At 43.0% G+C, this 20433-nt stretch overlaps 1 protein-coding gene across 1 annotated transcript in view; it reads left to right on the forward strand.

The window, feature by feature from the left end:
* MTR (5-methyltetrahydrofolate-homocysteine methyltransferase) overlaps window positions 1-19951 on the forward strand; it is a 96632-nt gene extending 76681 nt beyond the window's left edge. Inside the window, exons 25-33 of the mRNA XM_004578514.4 lie at window positions 986-1067; window positions 4660-4758; window positions 5680-5755; window positions 8239-8394; window positions 9804-10000; window positions 14769-14969; window positions 15731-15923; window positions 18826-18938; window positions 19366-19951. Of these exons, the coding sequence (XP_004578571.2) occupies window positions 986-1067; window positions 4660-4758; window positions 5680-5755; window positions 8239-8394; window positions 9804-10000; window positions 14769-14969; window positions 15731-15923; window positions 18826-18938; window positions 19366-19452 (1204 nt within the window). The 3' untranslated portion in view covers window positions 19453-19951. The remainder of the gene's footprint in view (window positions 1-985; window positions 1068-4659; window positions 4759-5679; window positions 5756-8238; window positions 8395-9803; window positions 10001-14768; window positions 14970-15730; window positions 15924-18825; window positions 18939-19365) is intronic.
* Window positions 19952-20433: the final 482 nt, after the last annotated feature.

Below are 20433 nucleotides of genomic sequence, written 5' to 3' on the forward strand. Positions count from 1 at the left end.
ATTCCAAATAAAAATTTTTTGGCGGGGGGGAGAAAAATGAAAACCCCTGACTTGGGGAAGAATACCTACCATTTCAGAGAAGAAGGAGTAAGGAGAGAAGATAGGAAAGTACATCTCATCTTTGGGGCAACTGTTGTTGGCTACCCTTCTAAATGGGATTAGAGGCACTGGACACTTCTGTCTTTGGGGCCCCAGAGGAGGCTGTGTACGTTTTTACTTCTCACTTTAAGTTGTTAGAATCTATAATGAAATGATAGTTATGCGGCATATGTTATTGTTTTAAACATTCAGTGACCAGAAGAACAATTTGTTTCACACTTGAGTTAACTAAATAAAGAATTAAAGGGTTTTTCTTCTTGGTACCAGGGTGTTAATAGAGATCTGAGGTTTAGCCAGTCTTTTTTGTAGCTTTCGCTTCTCTCTGCTGCTTTGTGTGGAAATGTGGGTTTGAGCTTCCTTTCACAAGCACAGGATGAGGCTGTGACTGAAGAGTGCTGGTGTCTCCCCCAGATGCAAGGTTGCCAGTTGGACAGTGTGTCCTGGCACTACCGCCTGGTTCCTGTTTCTCGGGGTCCTGGCAGATCTCCCAACTCATTTTGAGGCTAGAACTCAACTCAGCCTTAGCAGCAGTTGAGTGTGATTCCCTGCGACTGTGTTCCCCCGTAGCTCAGGTGGGCTGCTGTGAGTACCAGCTTGTCAAGAACCTCAGGACAAGGACTTTCTCATTCTGTCCGTGACTTGTTTGTAGCCTATCACTTTACAGCTTATCAAATCATTTTACCTTCTTTCTCCATCTTAGAGTGGGAGAAAAAGTCATTCTTATTTAACAAGGGAATTTGAAGTTCAATATTTGTAAGTAAGTACCTTGAAATCTTTCTCTGGAAAGCACCATAAAAATACATTATCTCTAATGGTTCTGAACAAGAGTTGTATAGGATCTGTTAGCACTGATGGACATGCTTTTCTTCCTGACCCCACTTTCCAGAACTCACACAGCAGTTAAAATAGCTCCAAGATACAGCGCTCCTGTAATCCATGTCCTGGATGCGTCCAAGAGTGTGGTGGTGGTAAGTGTGAGCCTTCCATTTTCTTTCAAATATCTATAAAAGCAGAACAAAGAGAGTATTAAGAGTTAAGGATATTATCCCAGAACTATTTATTTTTGTTTGTTTCTGCTAAAGAAAGCTAATAGAGCAGTACAAGGCTTGTAGTGTGTCACTGCAGGGTCAGCCTTGCTGGCAGGAAATCTTGTGCTTTCAACTACACCAAGGCACTGAGTAGAGGCAGATGGGTGGCACCGGGACACCATTGACCTGCATCCCTACCCTGACCAAGATTTCACCCATTTATGGTATGAATAGGGACTTACTGACTCCACTGCCAGAGTTACAAGAAGTGTTAGGATTTTTAAAATAACCTTTTTCCAGATAGAAAAACACTTAACTTGAGAATGAGCCAATTGAGCTGACCTAAAGACAGAAAAATATTCACTAGATTTTCAAAACCCAGGATGGTAGAGTCTTAGGGCATGTAATTAAAAACGTACCTAAAGTTTTTTCTGTTTTTTTCTCCTTCAGTTAAATCTGATATTCTATCTTGTTAGATATTTCATCGTTTAGAAATCCAAGAGACTATATTAGAGTCCAGTGGTTTCCAAATTAGTTTTGGTTTTAGAACCCTTGGCTATAAATGGATGCTCCCTTGGAACTCAGTATGCTACAGAAAAGACCCGAGGAGCCGCTTATATCCTTCAGTTCACTCCCTTTTTTTGGAAAGAGTGGTCTTAAAAACCAGCAGTGTAACCGAGTTCTCTCACTCTGCAAACCAGCAAAGTCTAGTGATGGGACCTGGTGATCTGGGAGACTTCCAGTGATATCATGCACCCTAAAGTAGGTGATCCTCATTTCCTGAGTCTGTTTCCAAAGGAATTCTTTTAGATCTGTGGATTTATCTATTTGAGAGTTATACAGTTATCACTGCCACTGAAAACTTAGAGTGAGCCAGAAACTGAGCTAAGGGTTTTCATGTGAGTTACTTTATTTAATCCTCAAAATAATCTCATGATATAGGCTGTTTTATTATATTCCATTTAATGATGAGGAAGCAGAGGCATTAAGAAGTTAGTAATTCCTGAAGCCACATATCCAGCTGGTAGCAAGTGTAGAATTTGAATGCAGGTGATGCCACTGTCTACTACATTGAACATGTTTCCATTAATATTTAACAATTCTCCTTTATTAAACAGAGTAAGATTAAATCAGGCTGGGGTAATTAGATTTTCAGTTTTTGAAATTTTACCACTGACGTAGACTAACTTGTGAAATGTCATATGTACATATTCAAATTTTAGAATAAATTTTTAATCTTATTTTTGGATTGTGTTTCATGGTTGTTTATATCGTATCCATGGTGTGTTGTTGCTATTTTCGAATGCTGATGAATGGCCCTGAACATTTCCATTTGGAGAAAAGGTGGTTGGGTATTTTTTTTTTTTTATCTTTTTTTTTTTTTTTAATTATTTATTATTTAAGTGGTTGGGTATTTTTAAGTGTGTAGGTTAATGTTTCCCCTACAGGAAAGTGAAGGAACCAGTGCTTTAATTCCCCGTTTGGAGGTCAGAGTCCTTCACCGTCTTGAAGAGTTTCCAAAATTCAAGCAGAAGGCAATGGTGTTGTCTAGAGTGTAGTCCCACCAGGCAGTGATAGTGCTTAGACTTTCTCAGATACAAAGAAATGGCCCCCTTTTTGAAGGTGTTCACATATATGTCAGATGATGACTTTTACAGGTAATTGCTAGTGACACTTTTCAGGAGAAGGTGGTGCAATTTGTTTTCAGGAGAAGGTGGTGCAATTTGTTTTGGTTGGTTGTTATCTTTTGATCTAACTGCAGTGAACATGAAACAGAACCATGCTGTAGCTACTGTGTGATGCATTTGAAAGATCCCAGAAAAATGAAACAAATGCTTAATGACTGGAGATTCAGCCCTGTGGATTCTCTTTGCTTTTTCTTTCTTGTTTAATAAAAAAAATAATAAATTGCCAATATTTAGTTCTTGCTCATTTATAAAATACCTTGTAAGCTATAATGTATCTCTGTGGCTGAATGAAATTACATGGTAGACTTTGTTACTTTTGTGAGAGGATCCTGTACAGTAGTCCTTATGTTGACCATGAGCTTGTGTCCATCATCAAGTTAGACTGGACAGGAAGCGGCCAGTTACTGTTGTTTTGGGAACAGGCTCCCTGGCTGTGTGGAAGGTGTCAGCAAATATGTTCCTGGCTCCCCAGTAGTACCTGAGTAGCATTATAGATTATCTTGATGTTAAAATCTGGAACATTGTTTGCATCTAAGTCAGGGACCTCAGGAGTAGGCATCCCCATCTTGTTTTTCTGTTAGCTCTGCTGGGTTTTCTAAAGGAAAACTCCACTGAGGTAAGTTTAATGTGAGGCTGGAAGTACTTTATGCTATGCACACCATTTGACTGCCATTTTTTTTTTGTCTGTCATCATGTCCTTTTCTGATTACATTCCTTAATAAAATGATACTTTTGTACTAACTTGTAGGTGATTGGATTGCAATTAGATATATTACTTGGAAAACTCATATAATATTACAGATTCTCAAAGTTGCTAGATGCCATAGCTGTCATCTGGTCTTGCTTCCTTATTTCAGATGAAGATACTGATTTCACTGGTTTTATTTGTTTGGTATCAGGGAATACAGGCATGGAGCCATGCAATGAATTAACTGAGTTGATTTTATTTATTTATTTTTTTTGTAGTTTTATTTTGAACCTTGATGGTAGGTATTAATCTACCAACTTGATGATCATAAACAAATAATATTTAGCTGAACCTAGTTTTGTGATATATTGAATAGCTTCACTTGTTCTCTGATTAGCAGTATGCTTTCATATTTTAGCGAAAGCTTACAGTTGATCATGAAGATCGGCCTCATTCCTTCATTAAATATTTAGTTAGGATGCAAGCCTATACGTGCCACTGAGCCTAGGCTTCGGGCATGCCTATGGTTAATGTATGAACCATCTCTCAAAGGGCCCATCCTCTAGTAAGGGAAGTCAGTGCATAAAGAGGTTCTAAAGCCTGTGCTAAGTGTGGTGATACAGAGATGAACAGACGCCTTTGAAAGTACTACAGAGGGATCCCTGATTCTGTGTGGCAAGGTTCCTAAGATTACTGTCAGATTCCATGATTCATTTGGAAGAAGGACTCACAGAACTTAAAAAGGCTGTGAGACTCAGAGACCATATTGTCATGACAGGATACAGTTTAAAATCAGAGGTCAAACAAATACAGTCTGACGCAAGGTGGTTAGCATAAGTCACCTATTGGCATAAAGCAGTTTGGCCTGAAGCCCCAGGTATACAGTGATACATCAAGCAGAGTTTCCCAACATCTTAGAGTTTATCTCCCAGATGCTAGTCAAGGACCACTCTGCTTTGGTAGAATTTTAACATCCAGACCCCCTTAGTTTACTCTTACTGCACTCCCAGGCAGGAGTTAGCCCAATCTGTGAGGGGAGAGCAAATGATGTCAGAGAGGGCTCTTGAAGGTGGTATCACCAGAGCTGCCCATTGCTACAGGGTTCACATTGTCTTTTGCTGCTTTATGGTTAGTGAATGTTATCTTGAATTTTCAGTGTTCTCAACTGTTGGATGAAAATCTAAAGGATGACTACTTTGAGGAAATCATAGAAGAATATGAAGATATTAGACAGGACCATTATGAATCTCTCAAGGTGAGTGACAGAAATAGGTCATTACTTATTTGGGCAATGAAATGATCCCACATTTTTAAATGTGACTTTATTTACTGTTTTGCGGAAGGGTTATGGCTGAGGATCATTTCAGAGAAGTATTTTTGTTCTAGTTCAAATTGCAGTTTTTCGGTGTTTGAGTTCTCAATATTTTTTTGTTATATTAAAATTAGTTTGATTTATTTAGCGAAATATGTATTTGCCCCCCAGTAGGTGTTAGTTAGGTGCTATGCTAGACACCAGAGTTATGAGAATGAATAAAACATGAGCTTCTACCCAGCAGGGAAAAAGGAGCTGAAAGAGCGTACTGAAATGACGCTCACAGATCCCTGTTCTTAAGGAGAAATGTAAGAAATGGAGATAATAGACAGGACTATTGTAAGCCTTTCTCCCTGATTGCTCCACAAGACTGACAAAGTGATGTTTCAGGGATTGTCGCATCATAGACAAACCTCAGGGAAGTCATATAGAGTAGAAACAGTGATTCTTTAAAAGTCTGTGGGGTAGCTTGCTTTTCCTGGTTATCTGCCTTCCTGGCTTTTGCATGTGGAGACTTCCAGAAAATTGCTAGGCAAGGGACATGAGATAGCCAAGAGCTTGATGAAAGCATGGTGCTTTATAGCCAGTTAACATTTACTAAAGTTCTAAAAATACTAGCATCCTTACTTCTGGTTCTGTCTAGAGCTGACCTTAATAACTAATGTAGATTTATATGTCTTTGCTATTCCTTGTTCTGGTACTAATGTGGATAAAATCCTACTGGAAGGAAAAGGAAGAACTTTTTAATAAACGATTTGTTTCCTTGCCGAGGTTATACAATGACTTACTGGATATATTTTCATAGGAGCTATGGAAATATAAGAATCCCTTAACTAAATAATTTTCTTTCTTTTTTTTAAACAGGAGAGGAGATACTTACCCTTAATTCAAGCCAGAAAAAATGCTTTCCAGATTGATTGGCTGTCTGAGCCTTACCCAGGTCTGTTTGTCTCTTTGCTAGAGAGAGACTGGGCATGATAACTGACAATGCACTGAGGAGACACTTGCATTTATGTGGCTGCAAAATGAGACTGGCTTCCAGTTACTCTGAATTGTGTCAAATAATGAGTGAGCCTGATGACTGCAAATAAAGCAAATGGGTACCACTTACAGGGAACCTGTGGTGTGCCAGATACTGTCCTCAGGTGAACCCACAGTAGCTCTCTGAGTTCTTGAGATAACTTATATATGAATGTGGGTCTTATCTCCATTTTGATTCCAGGAAACTGAGCTTTGTCTTATAACTTGAAAAGCTTACTGGGTTTTTATCTCAGATCTGTCTATTCCCCATGATGCTTGGAAAATCCCTGTGGAGACCTGCATAGGTGGAACTGTCGTTGAGGTAGTCTGGGTCTCAGGCAGGCCCAAGGTCAGAAGTGAATGCCTGACATTGAACATGCACTTTAAAACACTGCTGCATCGCCTGTCTCTTACTCTCTCATTCCCTCTCCGATGCTCCCCTTTCTCAGTATTTCTTTTATTGGGTTTCTTCTTTTTTTTCTCCCATTTCTAACCGCCTTTTTGTTTTTTGCTTGCCTCACATAGGTATTCACGTGGGAATAAAATGTGTAAGATGTTTTGACAGGCACAGAAAGATATAAGATACAAATGCAAAACTGAGGGTGAACAGGGGTTGCATTAATTAAATCCATATTTCCAAGGTGATATCTCAAATCAGCTTTTATTGCTCCCGACATCTGTAGTCTGCACATGCTCGGCAGAGTTGCAAGGATTAAATTGGAAATGTAGGTGTGCTTGGTTCTAATTTCATTCCTGCTGAGCTCTGTGTGGTTCAGTGGAAGGAATGCCACAGTAGGAGCTGGGAGGCCAGGGTTCTCATCCCAACATGGCTCCTGGCTCTGGTTCACTAAGTGATCTTGAATGTCTTTCTTTCACACTTGACACTTTATGGAAATATTGTAAGGGTAAAAGAACTTATTATATGAAAATCTTTGAAAACTTAGAAATTGCTGTATAGTCCAGCTCTGAATATTTGTTCATTTTCTCTGTGAAGTTGGTCACAAGGGCATGTCTGTTTTGATCATGTCAGACATCCAAAATATGTATTTATAGGGATGGTCCTAGGAAGGTCAACAGTGCCTGATAGCAATGGGGACTCTGATTTAATATGCAGTGCAGGCCCCTTCAGGCTCTGACCTTTTGCCTGAGGGCTGTGGGGCTCGTCATGAAGAGCCCTGAGCAATATTTCTATGGACAGGTCTTAGATTAATTGCAGGAAGTCAACTAAGGAGGTCTTTTCTCAAGGGCCTGCTTCATAGAACCTGGAACAGCTCCAGATCTTAGGGGTCAGTCTTATCAAGAGCATCACCCCTTCCTTCCTCAACTGGAGGACACATGAACCGGGAATCTCACTAGTTGCCATTTGCTTTCTCTACTAAGTGGACTATACTGGCTGTGATTCCAAACAAATAAGCATAATAAAAGATTTACCAAAAAAAGGAGCAGCTTGCATACTAAAAACATGAGGCACAATGGGGAAGATTTACTGAGTCAATGTGCTAAGCACAGTTGCAGGCAGTCAATAAGTTAGTCCTCTAAGTCTCCCTGTACTCTCAACCTTGCACTTTTACCTGTCCGAGGAGAGCCCCTGAGATTGGTAGAGTAGAGAGAGATCAGCAGGGGGATCCACAGTGGGTTAACACCTTAGAATCTGGCTTACGCTGCTGTGGCGTAGTTGACTGCTGTTGACCTAGATGGCCTGCCAGTGCCATCTGTTTATAAGGCCTTTGGCATTAGGTAAATTATAAGTTTGAAGACTTAACTAGATGTTAAAAACAATCTATGGAATATCCATACATATCCAATAGCCAGCTGAAGAAACAGACACCACTATTTAATAAGCAACAACAAAATAAAATAATATGTGTTCGAGGTTGTGTGTGTGTGTCCCTTCCTTCCGTGAAGAAATAACCACAGTCCTGATTTAAGACTTCATCTGCATGCATTCCCTTTTTCTTTGTATGCTTGTATCAGTAGGCGATGTAGATGGTTGTTTCATGTTTTTAAACTTTATATAGGTGGCCTATTATATGTGTTGTGATCTTTATTTTATTCTTGTCTTTCTTGGTACAAAAGAAAATTAACCCAAGTCTGTCTTTTTTTTGTTGGTGGGGGTAGGATGCAAGCACTGAGGGAAGTTTCCAAGAGTGGAGTAATCAATCACCTGCAATGGGAAGAACAGTTTTATTTAAGAGTTGGTGTAGAATTACTCCTTCTGCACAGTAATTTAAAGTTCCCCTGTATATAAGACAGCTCCTACGGGTGACAGGAGGGAGGCAGAGCGTGGGAGTCAGCGCAGCAGAGAGGAGTTGGCAAGGCGGCCTCTGTGAGGCAGTGTGCCAGCAGGAGGAGCCTCAGCCCCAGCCTGGCGTCAACACTGGCAGCTGTCCTTCTTTCTTGTAGTGAAGCCCACATTCATTGGGACCCAGGTCTTTGAAGACTATGACCTGCAGAAGCTGGTGAACTACATTGACTGGAAGCCTTTCTTTGATGTCTGGCAGCTCCGGGGCAAGTACCCAAATCGAGGCTTTCCCAAGATATTTGACGACAAAACAGTAGGTTAGTTCAGTAGGTTCTTCCTTCCTGCTTCTGATATTCAAGATGTGGCATTGTGACTTTGAAGACAGGAGAGGTGATATGCAGTAGATTGAGTTCTGCAGGGGATAGCTACTTTCAGATTGTTTATCTGTTGAACCTCTGGGTGGGTTTTAAACTGCTTGGTCACTACTTGTTTTACCCAGTGAATTTGACCTTTCACTTACCCTTTCCATAAATTGATCTTACTGCTGTTGGGATACAAGCTAGGGATAAATAGAAGACCGTGTAATCCATGTCTTTTTTACCTAACTAGCTGGCACAGCCCTGTGAACACAAGAGGAGGAGATAGAGCTCAAGCTGGCTGGCTTCCTGGGATAGAGGGCATTTAAATGCTTTTTGAGTTACTGAAACTGGGACTAGGTTTATGAGGATAGCATTGAAGGAAGGGGTCTTCCAGGCAGAGAAGATGGAGTACAGGATAGCACTTTTTGCTTATTCGAAGGAACTGTAAGAATTTCAGGGTCCTGGGGCTCGAGGAGAGGAGTGGGATTTGGAATTACAAACTAGAAAGGAAAATGAGTCAATAAATTGCCTTTTGCAAATGTCATTTTGAGCTTAACTCTCAAAGTCTGCCCCTAGAGAAGTGGAATCAAAATGTAAAGCTCTTCAAGGGATTGGGTAACAATTAGATCAGAGTAAGACAAAGGGGTAGGTTAGTGGAAGCAGGACGTTAGAGCTGAAGAAAGGCTGGGAAACCACTGCTTTGCCAGTGTCCTAAAGGGGTCCTGATGGGAGTGTGTGTGTATGCTGAAACTCAGCAGCTCAGCCTGGAGCACAGTGGTGGCAAGGGTTTTCTCCCTGTACTGCTCCTGAGTCATCACTGGTGAGCAAAGGGGAGAGTATAGGATAGGCTGCTCATGGAGAGTGGGCTGCTCTGAGACCCCGAAACAGGAATCAAGACAGGGAGTCAGGAGAACAGGAGCCTCGCTCACTTGTGCAGGTGGTGAGAGTGTCCAGGCACAGTGCAGTAACGGCACTGGCATGCCCCCAGAGGCCACTGTGCAGCCAGTGGAGTCTTGCGTACATGACGAATGTCAGTGGGCCAGGAATCTGGCCTGCTTTGTCTCACCCTCTGACAGACTGCTTTGGGGAGCCACTGCTTTGGCTCTCTGCCTTTTGTTAAATGGAAAAATTTAAGTCTCTTGAACTAGGGGAAGAAGACCGTGGGAGCTTCACTTTGCAGGAACCACTAAGCCCTGGCTACTCTGCCTTCAGCTACGCTGATGGCAAGCACTCAGGAGGTATTTGAGGAGAATAGAAGAGTAAGGAGAGAAAATGGCTGAGGACGGGGTAGCAGCTTTAAAAAGAAATGTATTTTTCTGGTTACTGTTGGCATCTTGAATTGAATTCTAAGTACATTTTTCTAATAGGTGAAGAAGCCAGAAAGGTTTATGATGATGCCCAGAATATGCTAAACACAGTGATTAGTGAAAAGAAACTCCAAGCCAAAGGCATTGTCGGATTCTGGCCAGCGCAGAGTGTCCAAGACGATATTCACCTGTATGCGGAGGACGCAGTGCCTCAGGCTGCGGAGCCCATAGCCACCTTCTATGGGTTGAGGCAACAGGTATGAAGGGTACATTGGCAGGGAGCGCGTTGTGTTTACTTTTGGGTTATGGCTCTAAAAACGTCAGTGAGAATTAAATAAGAATCCCGAGCTTTGTATAAAGGATGGAGTCTGCTGCACCTCATCTACAATGGCCAGTCACAGGCCTGAGTCCACAGCATTTGTGAGGGTGATGGACAGCAGGCGTCAGCACAGGTGTCAGAGACAGGGCCTTCCAGGCGCCAGTGGGAGTGAGTTACCATTGTGCCTGCAGATGGACTGTTACATTGCTGTTGCCTCAGTAGTGGACACACTCCTATTCTCAGTTGTCTTACTTTCTGAGCAAGAGAACATTTACTTGTTAAAAAGCACTTGTTTATGTACATTGTTAAAGTAGATTGGTAGCCCTCTTTCTGCAGGGAAGGCAGGCAGAAACAAATGGTAGCTAAATGTGTACCAGGTGCCAGTGGTTAAGAAGGTGCTTGCTGAGCTATCCTGTTTAAGTTTTACACAGTGCTTTAGCTAGGCAGTATGCTGCCATTCCACAGAAGAGAACATGAGGCAAATGAAGAGGACGCTGTACTCCATGGCATGTAAAGATGAGCCCTGCCTGTGCACAGCCCCATAGCTAATCTTTCAATACAGCAGGCTCTTAGCACAGCTCCCTCTCATACCCCAACTTTTAAAAACACAAATAGCAGGGCTAGTGCTGTGACCTAGTATGCAGGGCTCCCACCTGTGGTACCAGCATCCCAAATGGGTTCCAGTTTGGGATGTGGCTGTTGCACTTCTGATCTAGCTCATTGGCCTGGGAGGGCATTGGAGGATGGTTCAGGTCCTTGGGACCCTGCACCCATGTGGGAGGTCTGAAAGAGGGTGCCTCCTGGCTTTGAATCACCTGTGCTTTGCCTGTGGAGACATTTGGGGTGTAAACCAGCAAATGCAAGATCCCTGTCTCATGTCTGTAGCTCTGCCTTTTAAATAAAATGAAATAGATATTAAGAACACACACACACAAATGGCATAGTGCTATAAAAATAGTTGTCCTGACCAAGAATTGGAACCAAAGTTCACCAGAATCAATGAGAATTAATTTGCAATAAGTGATTCTTTCAGGTTCGTTACCATTTTCAGGCATTTAAAAGTGATAGTGTTGCTTTAATCTCCATCATGGTATCATCCATAGTGGTATAGTTTGACCTTAACAACAGCTCAAGGAACTCTTCAATCGGAAGCCTTGAATGATTCAGTAAAGCATTTAGTGAGGACTACTACATTCTTACTGTTCACACTCAAGCTTCTACTGTATACATGCAGACTTGGATACTCTGGAATGTAAACAATGGGGTTCCAGGGTTAAGTGCCAGTCTCCCTCACTAGGACTCACATGGTAAATCCTCTTATGGGTATAGTCAAGTCTAAAAATTCTACCCTTGACTTAGTCCTTTACATTTTATGTCTGTGTCTTCCCCGATCTCTCTTTACTTCCAGTACTATTCATGTCCAGGCAGTGTATGGCAATGCTGTACTACAGCATGGACTATAGTGAACTCTCAGAGTTTGCCTTTTTAATAGTCCCTGGAAAGGGGAATTGGACCATACACGTCTATGACCTAATCATATTTCTAAGGACATGTCATCTCCAGTACCCTCCGGAAAATTCTAGCTGCCATGCCTTATTAGTGTGGCAGTCTTTGTTCTGAGTGAGTTGTGACTGCTTTCTCTTCAAAGGTGCCATGGGGCTGTATGACCTGTCCCTCCTGTGCTGCTGGGAAGCTTTGTAGCCCCTCTGCCTTTTGTTAGCAAAGTGGATTAGCAGAGTACAACTGGAAATTGCCCCTCTGCATGCAGCTCTCCCCAGCTCCATGACATTTACCTGCCCTGTTATCAAATACTTCAAATGAACTTGCCTGCAGCACCCGACAATTTTATGCCCAGTGTCAATTAGGCTCTTCTGGCTTTTGGGGCCAGCAAATAGCTCCGAAGCTTCTGGATCAGCCATTCAATGATTATCTGAGCATCTCCTGCAGTAGGAGCTTCTGCTGTCATATCAGTTTGCTGATTCTCAGCCAGTGGATTAGTTTCTCTGTACCTCAGGTTTCTTGTCTGTAAAATGGAGCTGATGGGGGCCTGGCACAGCAGCTTAATGGCTAAATTTCTCACCTTGCACACACTGGGATCCTATATAGGTACCGCTTCTAATCCTGGCAGCCCCGCATCCCTTCCAGCTCCCTGCTTGTGGCCTGGGAAAGCAGTCGCGGACAGCTCAAAGCCTTGGGAACCTGCGCCTGCCTGGAAGACCCAGAGGTCTTCCTGGTTCCTGGCTTAGGATCTGCTCAGCTGCGACCTTTGCAGGGGTCATTTGGGGAGTGAATCAGTGGACGGAAGATCTTCCTCTGTCTGTCCTTCTCTTTATATACTTAACTTTCCAATTAAAAAAAAGATAGGTCTTTAAAAAAAGACACAAAATTGAGCTGATGGTATATACTTCACAGGGCTGTTGCAAGAGTTCAGTTAGTAATTTGTGTAAAGCACCAACAGTAGTCATAAAATGAGTGCTTGATAGATATTATTGGCACTTTTCTTACTTCCTTAGCAAGTATTTTTCTGATTGTGTACCAGGAGAGAATTTCAGAAAGTGCATGTAAAACATGTCCTTTGAAAAAAGTGCATGGATTTCAAATTTTTCACACCAAAATGAACTTTTATTTGTTATTTATTTGAAAGGCAGAGTCCAAGATAGAGTCTGACAGAGAGAGAGGGAGGGAGAGAGAGAGAGAGAGACAGAGGTGTCTCAAATTTTTCATGCCAAAATGAACTTTTATTTGTTATTTATTTGAAAGGCAGAGTCCCAGATAGAGTCTGACAGAGAGAGAGAGAGGGAGAGAGAAAGAGAGAGAGAAGGGTGTCTCTTGACAGTTTCACTCCCTAGATGGCTATCAAAGTTGGGGCTGGGCCAGACCAAAGCCTGTCCTGGTCTCCCACCTATGTGACAGGGGGCTCAATTACCTAGACCATCTTCCGCTCTTTTCCCAGGTACATTAGTAAGGATCTAGATCAGAGTAGAGTAGGCAGAACTTGAGCCAGCCCTCTGATGTGGGATTCTGGTGTCACAAATGGTGGATAACTTAATGTGCCACAGCGCTAAGCAGACTTCAGTTCCATTTTCCCACCAGTGGATCAGACTTTGTCAGTTTAGTAGTAGGGAAGTTAGTCATCAGCTGATTGTTGGGAAGGCACTTGGACCTCTTGCAGGGAATCAAGAATCAAATTCTGCTGAATTCTTGATTTGATTTCAAGATGACCCTTGGATGTCTTTGCTGTCTCTTGTACCATCACCTATAGAAGGCAGCACTTGGCCATGTGTTTTTTACTTCAGCCATTTTATCACCTGCTCCTACTGATGCAAAATTTAGTGGACCCCTTTCAAATAAGCACTAGGACTTGATCTGAATCGAAAGCACTTTTGGAAAACCATTTTTAAAAAATGGATGACTGGGGCTTGGCGGCATGGCCTAGCAGCTAAAGTCCTCGCCTTGAACGCACCAGGATCCCATATGGGCGCCGGTTCTAATCCCAGCAGCTCCACTTCCCATCCAGCTCCCTGCTTGTGGCCTGGGAAAGCAGTCGAGGACAGCCCAAGGCTTTGGGACCCTGCACCCGCGTGGGAGACCTGGAAGAGATTCCTGGTTCCCGGCTTCGGATTGGCACGTACCAGCCGTTGCGGCTCACTTGGGGAGTGAATCATTGGATGGAAGATCTTCCTCTCTGTCTCTCCTCCTCTCTGTATATCCGGCTTTCCAATAAAAATAAATGAATCTCAAAAAAAAATGAATGACTGGAGGCAGCTGTTTGGTGCAGTGCTTAAGATGCTGCTTGGGATGCCCACGCCTCATAATGGGATGCCTGGACTTGAGCCCTACTTATTCATGACTCCATCTTGTTGATGCACGTCCTGGAAGACAGCAGGTAATGACTGACATACTGTGTTCCTGCCACTTATATGGAATACCTGGATTGAGATTTAAGCTCTTGGTTTCAGCGTGGCCCATCCCTGGCTGTTGCAGGCACTTGGGGAGTAAATCGGTGACGGAAAATCTGTCTTTGTTTCTGTTTTTCTGTGTGTGTGTCTTTGCTTTTCAGATAAAATTGAAATAGGTAAATTCTTTTTTTTCCTTTTTTTTAAGATTTATTTTTATTGGAAAGGCAGATTCTACAGAGTGAAGAAGAGACAGAAAGATCTTCCATTTGCTGGTTCACTCCCCAAATGGCAGCAGTGGCCAGAGCTGATCTGATCTGAAACCAGGAGCTTCCTGTGGGTCTCCCACATGGGTGTAGAGTCCCAAGGCCTTGGCCCATCCTCCACTACTTTCTAGGCCACAAGCAGGGAGCTGGATGGGAAGTGTAATAGCTGGGACAAGAACTAGCACCTACAAGGGGAGGATTAACCAATTGAGCCACCGCACTGTGCTCAAAATAGGTAAATTCTTAAAAAGGTTATGTTTAGGATTCAAATTCCCAGCACAGAGCCTGTAGGAATTCAGCCTGTATTGGGTTAGTGTGTGAATGAGCCTTGTATGACATGATGTGTGTATATATATATTTTTAACCTTATTTAAGTATCTATTGATTACTCACTATATGTCGGACACTATTGTAAGTGAACTAAACAGGAAGCTCTCCCTTTATCATGAACTTTGGGTTCCTTTGAAGATCCCAGATTGTCTTCCACAGTGTGCTGGTGCCATGTGTGTGCTGACATCCCTTCTGTTCATGTTTGGATTTTAAGGCTGAGAAAGACTCCGCCAGCACTGACCCATACCACTGCCTCGCAGATTTTATAGCTCCTCTGCATACCGGCGTCCGTGACTACCTGGGCCTCTTTGCAGTTGCCTGTTTTGGGGTGGAAAAGTTGAGCAAGGCCTATGAGGAGAATGGAGATGACTACAGCAGCATCATGGTCAAGGCGCTGGGGGATCGGCTGGCAGAGGTAGGACTACAGCCATATACCATGGCCCTGAGGCAGGTTCCAGGTGCAGGGGTCCCATGATGCCAGATCAACCTTTGAGTTACATGGTGATGGCTTTCGCATTTCACGTACTTCTAAATTGTGTTTCCTTGGACTGTTCTCAAGTATCCTCTTTCTGTCAAAGAGAACCTTCAATGATGCCATAGTTGGCTATTAACCCTTAGATGGTTGGCTTCTTTGCCTTATCTCCGATGACTTCCTTTGATGCAGTGTGCCAAGTAACCTCTTCCTGATTAAAAGCAAATTTCTGTTTGAGGATCCTCTCATTCAAATGTTGTTTTCTATAGATTCTTCATCTTTCCTTGCGTAGAATGTGGTACCTGAGGCTCCTTTTCTTATAGTGAAATATGGCAGCAATGATTTTACAATGAAAAAGGTTTAATAGTGTCTCTACTGCCCTTGGCAGCTAGTGTAGCTGTGGATTGTTCAAGGAAATGTTTCAGGGAAATGTTTAAGTTAAAAGACCTAGCATCCTCAGGTCATTAAATATGGACATTTCAGAGCCCAGGTGAGGCCGAAACTAGTGGTAGAGCAGTTAATGAGGGTACAGACAATTCAAGAAGCCAGCCTATCTCATTTCACCAGATTTGCCCTAGCCTGGCTGTGGTCCAGGTGAGAGGCTGCTCAACCTGACTTTGATTCACTGGGTGGAGGTGACACTGATGCTGTGCCCTCCCTCTTCTGCCTGTCTGCTAAGCACCCTTGGGGCTCTGAATTTCCAGGCTTTTGCAGAAGAGCTCCATGAAAGGGTTCGCAGAGAGCTGTGGGCTTACTGTGGCAGTGAGCAGCTGGACGTTGCTGACCTGCGTAGGCTGCGGTATGAGGGCATCCGTCCAGCTCCCGGCTACCCCAGCCAGCCTGACCACACTGAGAAGCTCACCATGTGGAGACTCGCCAACATTGAGGAGTCTACAGGTACGTGCTTTTGGAGTAGTTTCCTGTCTTGTCTTTTTTTTTTTTAAGTGGTATTACTGCTTTCATTTAAATTTAATTTAAAAGTTGAGATCACAGGTACACTTGGGACATATTTAGAGGTGGAGAGAATTGGGAAGGAAGGGAAGAAAGGAGAGGAAGAAATGTTTTTGTCTTCCATTCTGTGTTTGTCTGAAGGTAAAGAGATTGCCTTTCCATGTTGCCAGTCATCATGATTTTGGGAAGAGAAGTGGTTTCATGAAACTAGTCGAGATCCCTTGTAAGGGGAAGTATGTTCTGGCCCAGGAAGCCCCAAAATACTGGCTCTTTAGGCCCCTGGCCTGGTTTATACCCAGCCCTGGCTCTTGAATGCCGGCAGGTGCAATGGTCTGGCCCAAGGAGGCCTGCAGCACCGAACCACTCAGCCTCCTTCCGCCCCACCACCATCCCCAGTTCTTATGCTCACTCTTGTACATGTCAACAGGTACAGTAGCCTGGCCCATAGAGACTCTCCAGGTCCTCTACCCAGCCTGCCCCCCCGCCCCTGCTCTTGTGTGTGCCTGTGTATACAGAAGCTAGGGCTAGGGAGGAGCTTTATGATTTCTGCTATGCCCACTCCAGCCCCAGCACTTTGCATGTGCCAACAGGGACAGTAGCCTGACCTTAGGAAATTGTCTTAAGATCCTGTGCCCAGCCAAGCCTGTGGAAACTGTGGGTTCCTCTGCCTGGCGTGCCAGCCAAGACTACCAGCACTAAGTGTATTGGTGGGTCGCATGGCTTGGTTTATGGAGGTACATGGCTGCAGCTCTACCCACATCAAAAGTCCTCAGTGACCTTGCACCTCAGCCCGGGGACTCCAGCAAGTGAGTGGCAGTGGTTTATTCACTCCTCCCATTGCTGATTTAAAATAAAGAATAGGGAACTGTGCTAGCATAGTGGTATAGTTAACACAGAGTCAGCATGAACCAGACACAGAGTGCCAGCCAGCTATTGGCTGCTTTTCTCCCAGAAGCATAATATTTGCCTAGGTACAGGCAACCTAAGCAGTTGCCTGGAGGTCTTTCCTTACTTCTTGGGTATACTTTAATAAAAGTAATGGCATGCATGATTAATGATTTTTAAAAATTGGTAGGGTTTGTAATGAAACAATTCCTTATCTTGTCCTTTCTCATTTTTAGCTGTTTATTCTGACAGTTTACTCCCAAATGATTGAATCCGGTTTTGGATTTATCAGGTTAAAGTTTTTCCTCTTGACATGTAACAGCTGGGACTTAGCTTACTTCCACCAGCACTGCCTCTCCAGTTCCTGTCTCTGGTCAGTGACATCCTTTCTCCCCCGAAAGGAACGGGGGTGTCCTGTTAGAATTCCCCTCATGCTCTTATTGCTTGTTAAAGTGTCTTTGGGCACTAGTTACGTAGAACGGCCACCTTCCCTCCCTCTCTTCTGTTTGCTTTACACTGTTATTAGCATCTGTGGTCTTGTGTAATCATAATTCCTCTTTTTTTGTACATATGTTGATTGTGAGAAGTCAGCATGTGCCTTTTTGAGACAAAGGCCGGGACACCCAACCTCAGTATCCTGGGCCCAGGGCAGAATTGCTCATGGTTCTTTGTTGGTTGTTGGATGCAAGCTTCCTCTCTAGTCCTTACTGCATGGTTTGTGTAAGCAGATGAGATAGGCCCAGTTTGTAGTTTTCACTGATGTCAAAGCTGAGAAAGGAATTTGTATGTATGTATGTATGTATGTATGTATGTATGTATATACTTATCTATTTATTTGAATTTGTATTTAAATGAGAAACTGTGAGCCCTGGTGAATTTCTTTATATATACTAGATTTTATTTTATTTATTTTTTAAAAGATTTATTTATTTTATTACAGTCAGATATACAGAGAGGAGGAGAGACAGAGAGGAAGATCTTCCATCCGATGATTCACTCCCCAAGTGACCGCAACGGCCGGTGTGCGCCGATCCAAAGCCGGGAACCAGGAACCTCTTCCAGGTCTCCCAAACGGGTGCAGGGTTCCAGTGCTCTGGGCCGTCCTCGACTGCTTTCCCAGGCCACAAGCAGAGAGCTGGATGGGAAGTGGAGCTGCCGGGATTAGAACCGGCGCCCATATGGCATCCCAGGGCGTTCAAGGTGAGGACTTTAGCCGCTAGGCCACGCCGCCAGGCCCATAGATTTTATTTTGATAACCTTTACATAGTTGATTAGGGCACAAAGGGTCAAGGGCTACAGCAAAGTGAGTAAGACCATTGTTTCCCCATTCTCTCTCTCTTTTTTCCGAGCCCTGTTGAATTTAAATAGTCAGAAACAACATATGATTCTAGGAGTCATGAGTTCTGGATTCAAATCCTGTAATACATTAGCTAGCTGGGACACCTTTGACAAAAAATTCAACCTTGGTTTTGTTCTGTTTCTTTGTTTCCTTGTACACAAGTACTGGCTTAGAAGATGCTTTGAGTTCTCAAATTCCAGGAGCAAATTTATCTGCTTTCTCAGTGCTGTTGCAGGCTCTTATTACATTGGAGATGACTCTTTGTCCTCCCTAGTGTCAGTATCCCATAGAACCCATGGAGGGCCATGTAGGTGGTGCTCTCATCTCTGAGACCCACACAGACTTATGGCCTCCACATGGAGGATCTTGCATGACTAGGGTAAGAGTAAAGATCATCTCCGTGTCTGCCTCAACAGGATTAGAGAAGGTCTTCATGACCTGAATGTGTTCATCTGCCTGATAATTTGCTAGACTCATCTGGTTAGAGCTTTCATGCTAAGTTATGAGAAGGATGAGTTCACTTGTTCATCCATCCACTTATTCAAGGTGACTTCACTAAGTGCCTGCCAACTGGTAGGCCTTGTGCTAGGCACTGAGTGTTTTCCTCTCTGTTGCTCTCTTCAGGCATTAGGCTAACAGAATCATTAGCCATGGCACCTGCTTCAGCGGTATCAGGGCTCTACTTCTCCAACTTGAAATCCAAATATTTTGCTGTTGGGAAAATTTCCAAAGATCAGGTAAGTTAACTGTTACATTGTGTTTCACTTTCCTAAATGCCTGTTTATTGTTTAAAGTGTAACTCTGAAACCTATTTACTGTGAATGTGTGTGAGTTAAATGAAAGGGTGAGGAAAATATGAAGAAATTTATTCCAGTTAATAAATACACATATACACATACACACACTCTATAGAGACACACTTTCTCTCTCTCTCTCTCTCTCTCTCTCAGAGCACCTAAGCACCAGATATTTACTGTGTGTTTTTCTGCCCAGAGAACAAGGCAACATGATGGACAGTTAGGTATCTGTCTCTATTTAGCTCAGCAGATTACTGTTAAGACAAGAAATTGAAGGCATTTAATGTTTCTTTGCAAAACCTGTGAAAACTTTAGTCCTTAAAATCTTATCCCTTTGGTTTAATATGTTCTTTCTAATTTTTTGCAGATTGAGGATTATGCTCTGAGGAAGAAAATGTCTGTGGCTGAGGTTGAGAAATGGTTGGGGCCCATTCTTGGATATGATACAGACTAACTTTTTTTTGTTAACTTTTCTGTACTTGATGATCTTTAAAGAAATACATAGAATGCCTTAAAAACCATAAGCGACAACCAGCCTGGGAGCCCTGTGTTTTCAGTGCCTTGCTTCTGCATTTCAAAGACCTCTGTGGAATGCAGCAGGGGAGCTGGCTCTTTAGATGGTCTCCAAAGCAAGCACCGTCCTTGGGGACCCTGAAAAGAAGAGCAGCCCTGGCCAGTTGAGCTCTGCAGATGTCTGCTCCCTTGGGACAGGCTGGAGCTAGAGGTCTTTTGCATTTCAAAACAAGTCTACCTGCTTTCTTTTCACTTTTACCTGGGATCTGAGCAGATTTATTTATAAAATTGGGTTTTATACCTATCTTTCTTGCCACCAGTGATCTCTTAATGAAATGTAAGATCCAGTGATTTTTCTGATGTTTTGCGTTTTAATTCTTCCTCTGTGCTTTTGAACAGTGTAAACTCATTTTTTAAAGCTCTTCTTTTCCCCTTCTCCTTGACATTAGTCTCTAGTTAACCTTCTGTGTTTCTGATCATTTCATAGCCACGTTCATATTTTCTCTTGCTCTGCTCACTTGCATCTTCATGTCTCCAAGGATCTGTCATTAGTTGCTTTATTAATCTGGTTAGTTTCAATGGGCAGTCTGACTTAGTGTCTCCAGGGAGCTCCATCTGAACTGTTGTCTCTTGAGGAACATAATATATATCCAGTAACTCTTCTAAGAGGACATGCAAGTGTGCAAAGCCAGTGTGTCCTAAGATATTGTTATTCTTTAATTCTTGATATATTCAGTGATAAAGGATGCCACCATTCCAAGTTGGCACATAAAAATATACTTGTCCTACTTTCATTGGGATGGTGGTGGAAAAATTCAGAGAAAACAGTGGATGAGACCTGATCTGAGACTTGGAGGATAATAGAACAAGAAGCAAGGAGGGTAGAGGGGTGCAAATTAAAAACAGTGTGCTGAAGATTTAA

Source organism: Ochotona princeps, chromosome 10 (genome assembly GCF_030435755.1).
Source record: "Ochotona princeps isolate mOchPri1 chromosome 10, mOchPri1.hap1, whole genome shotgun sequence".
NCBI classification, from domain to species: Eukaryota; Metazoa; Chordata; class Mammalia; order Lagomorpha; family Ochotonidae; genus Ochotona; species Ochotona princeps.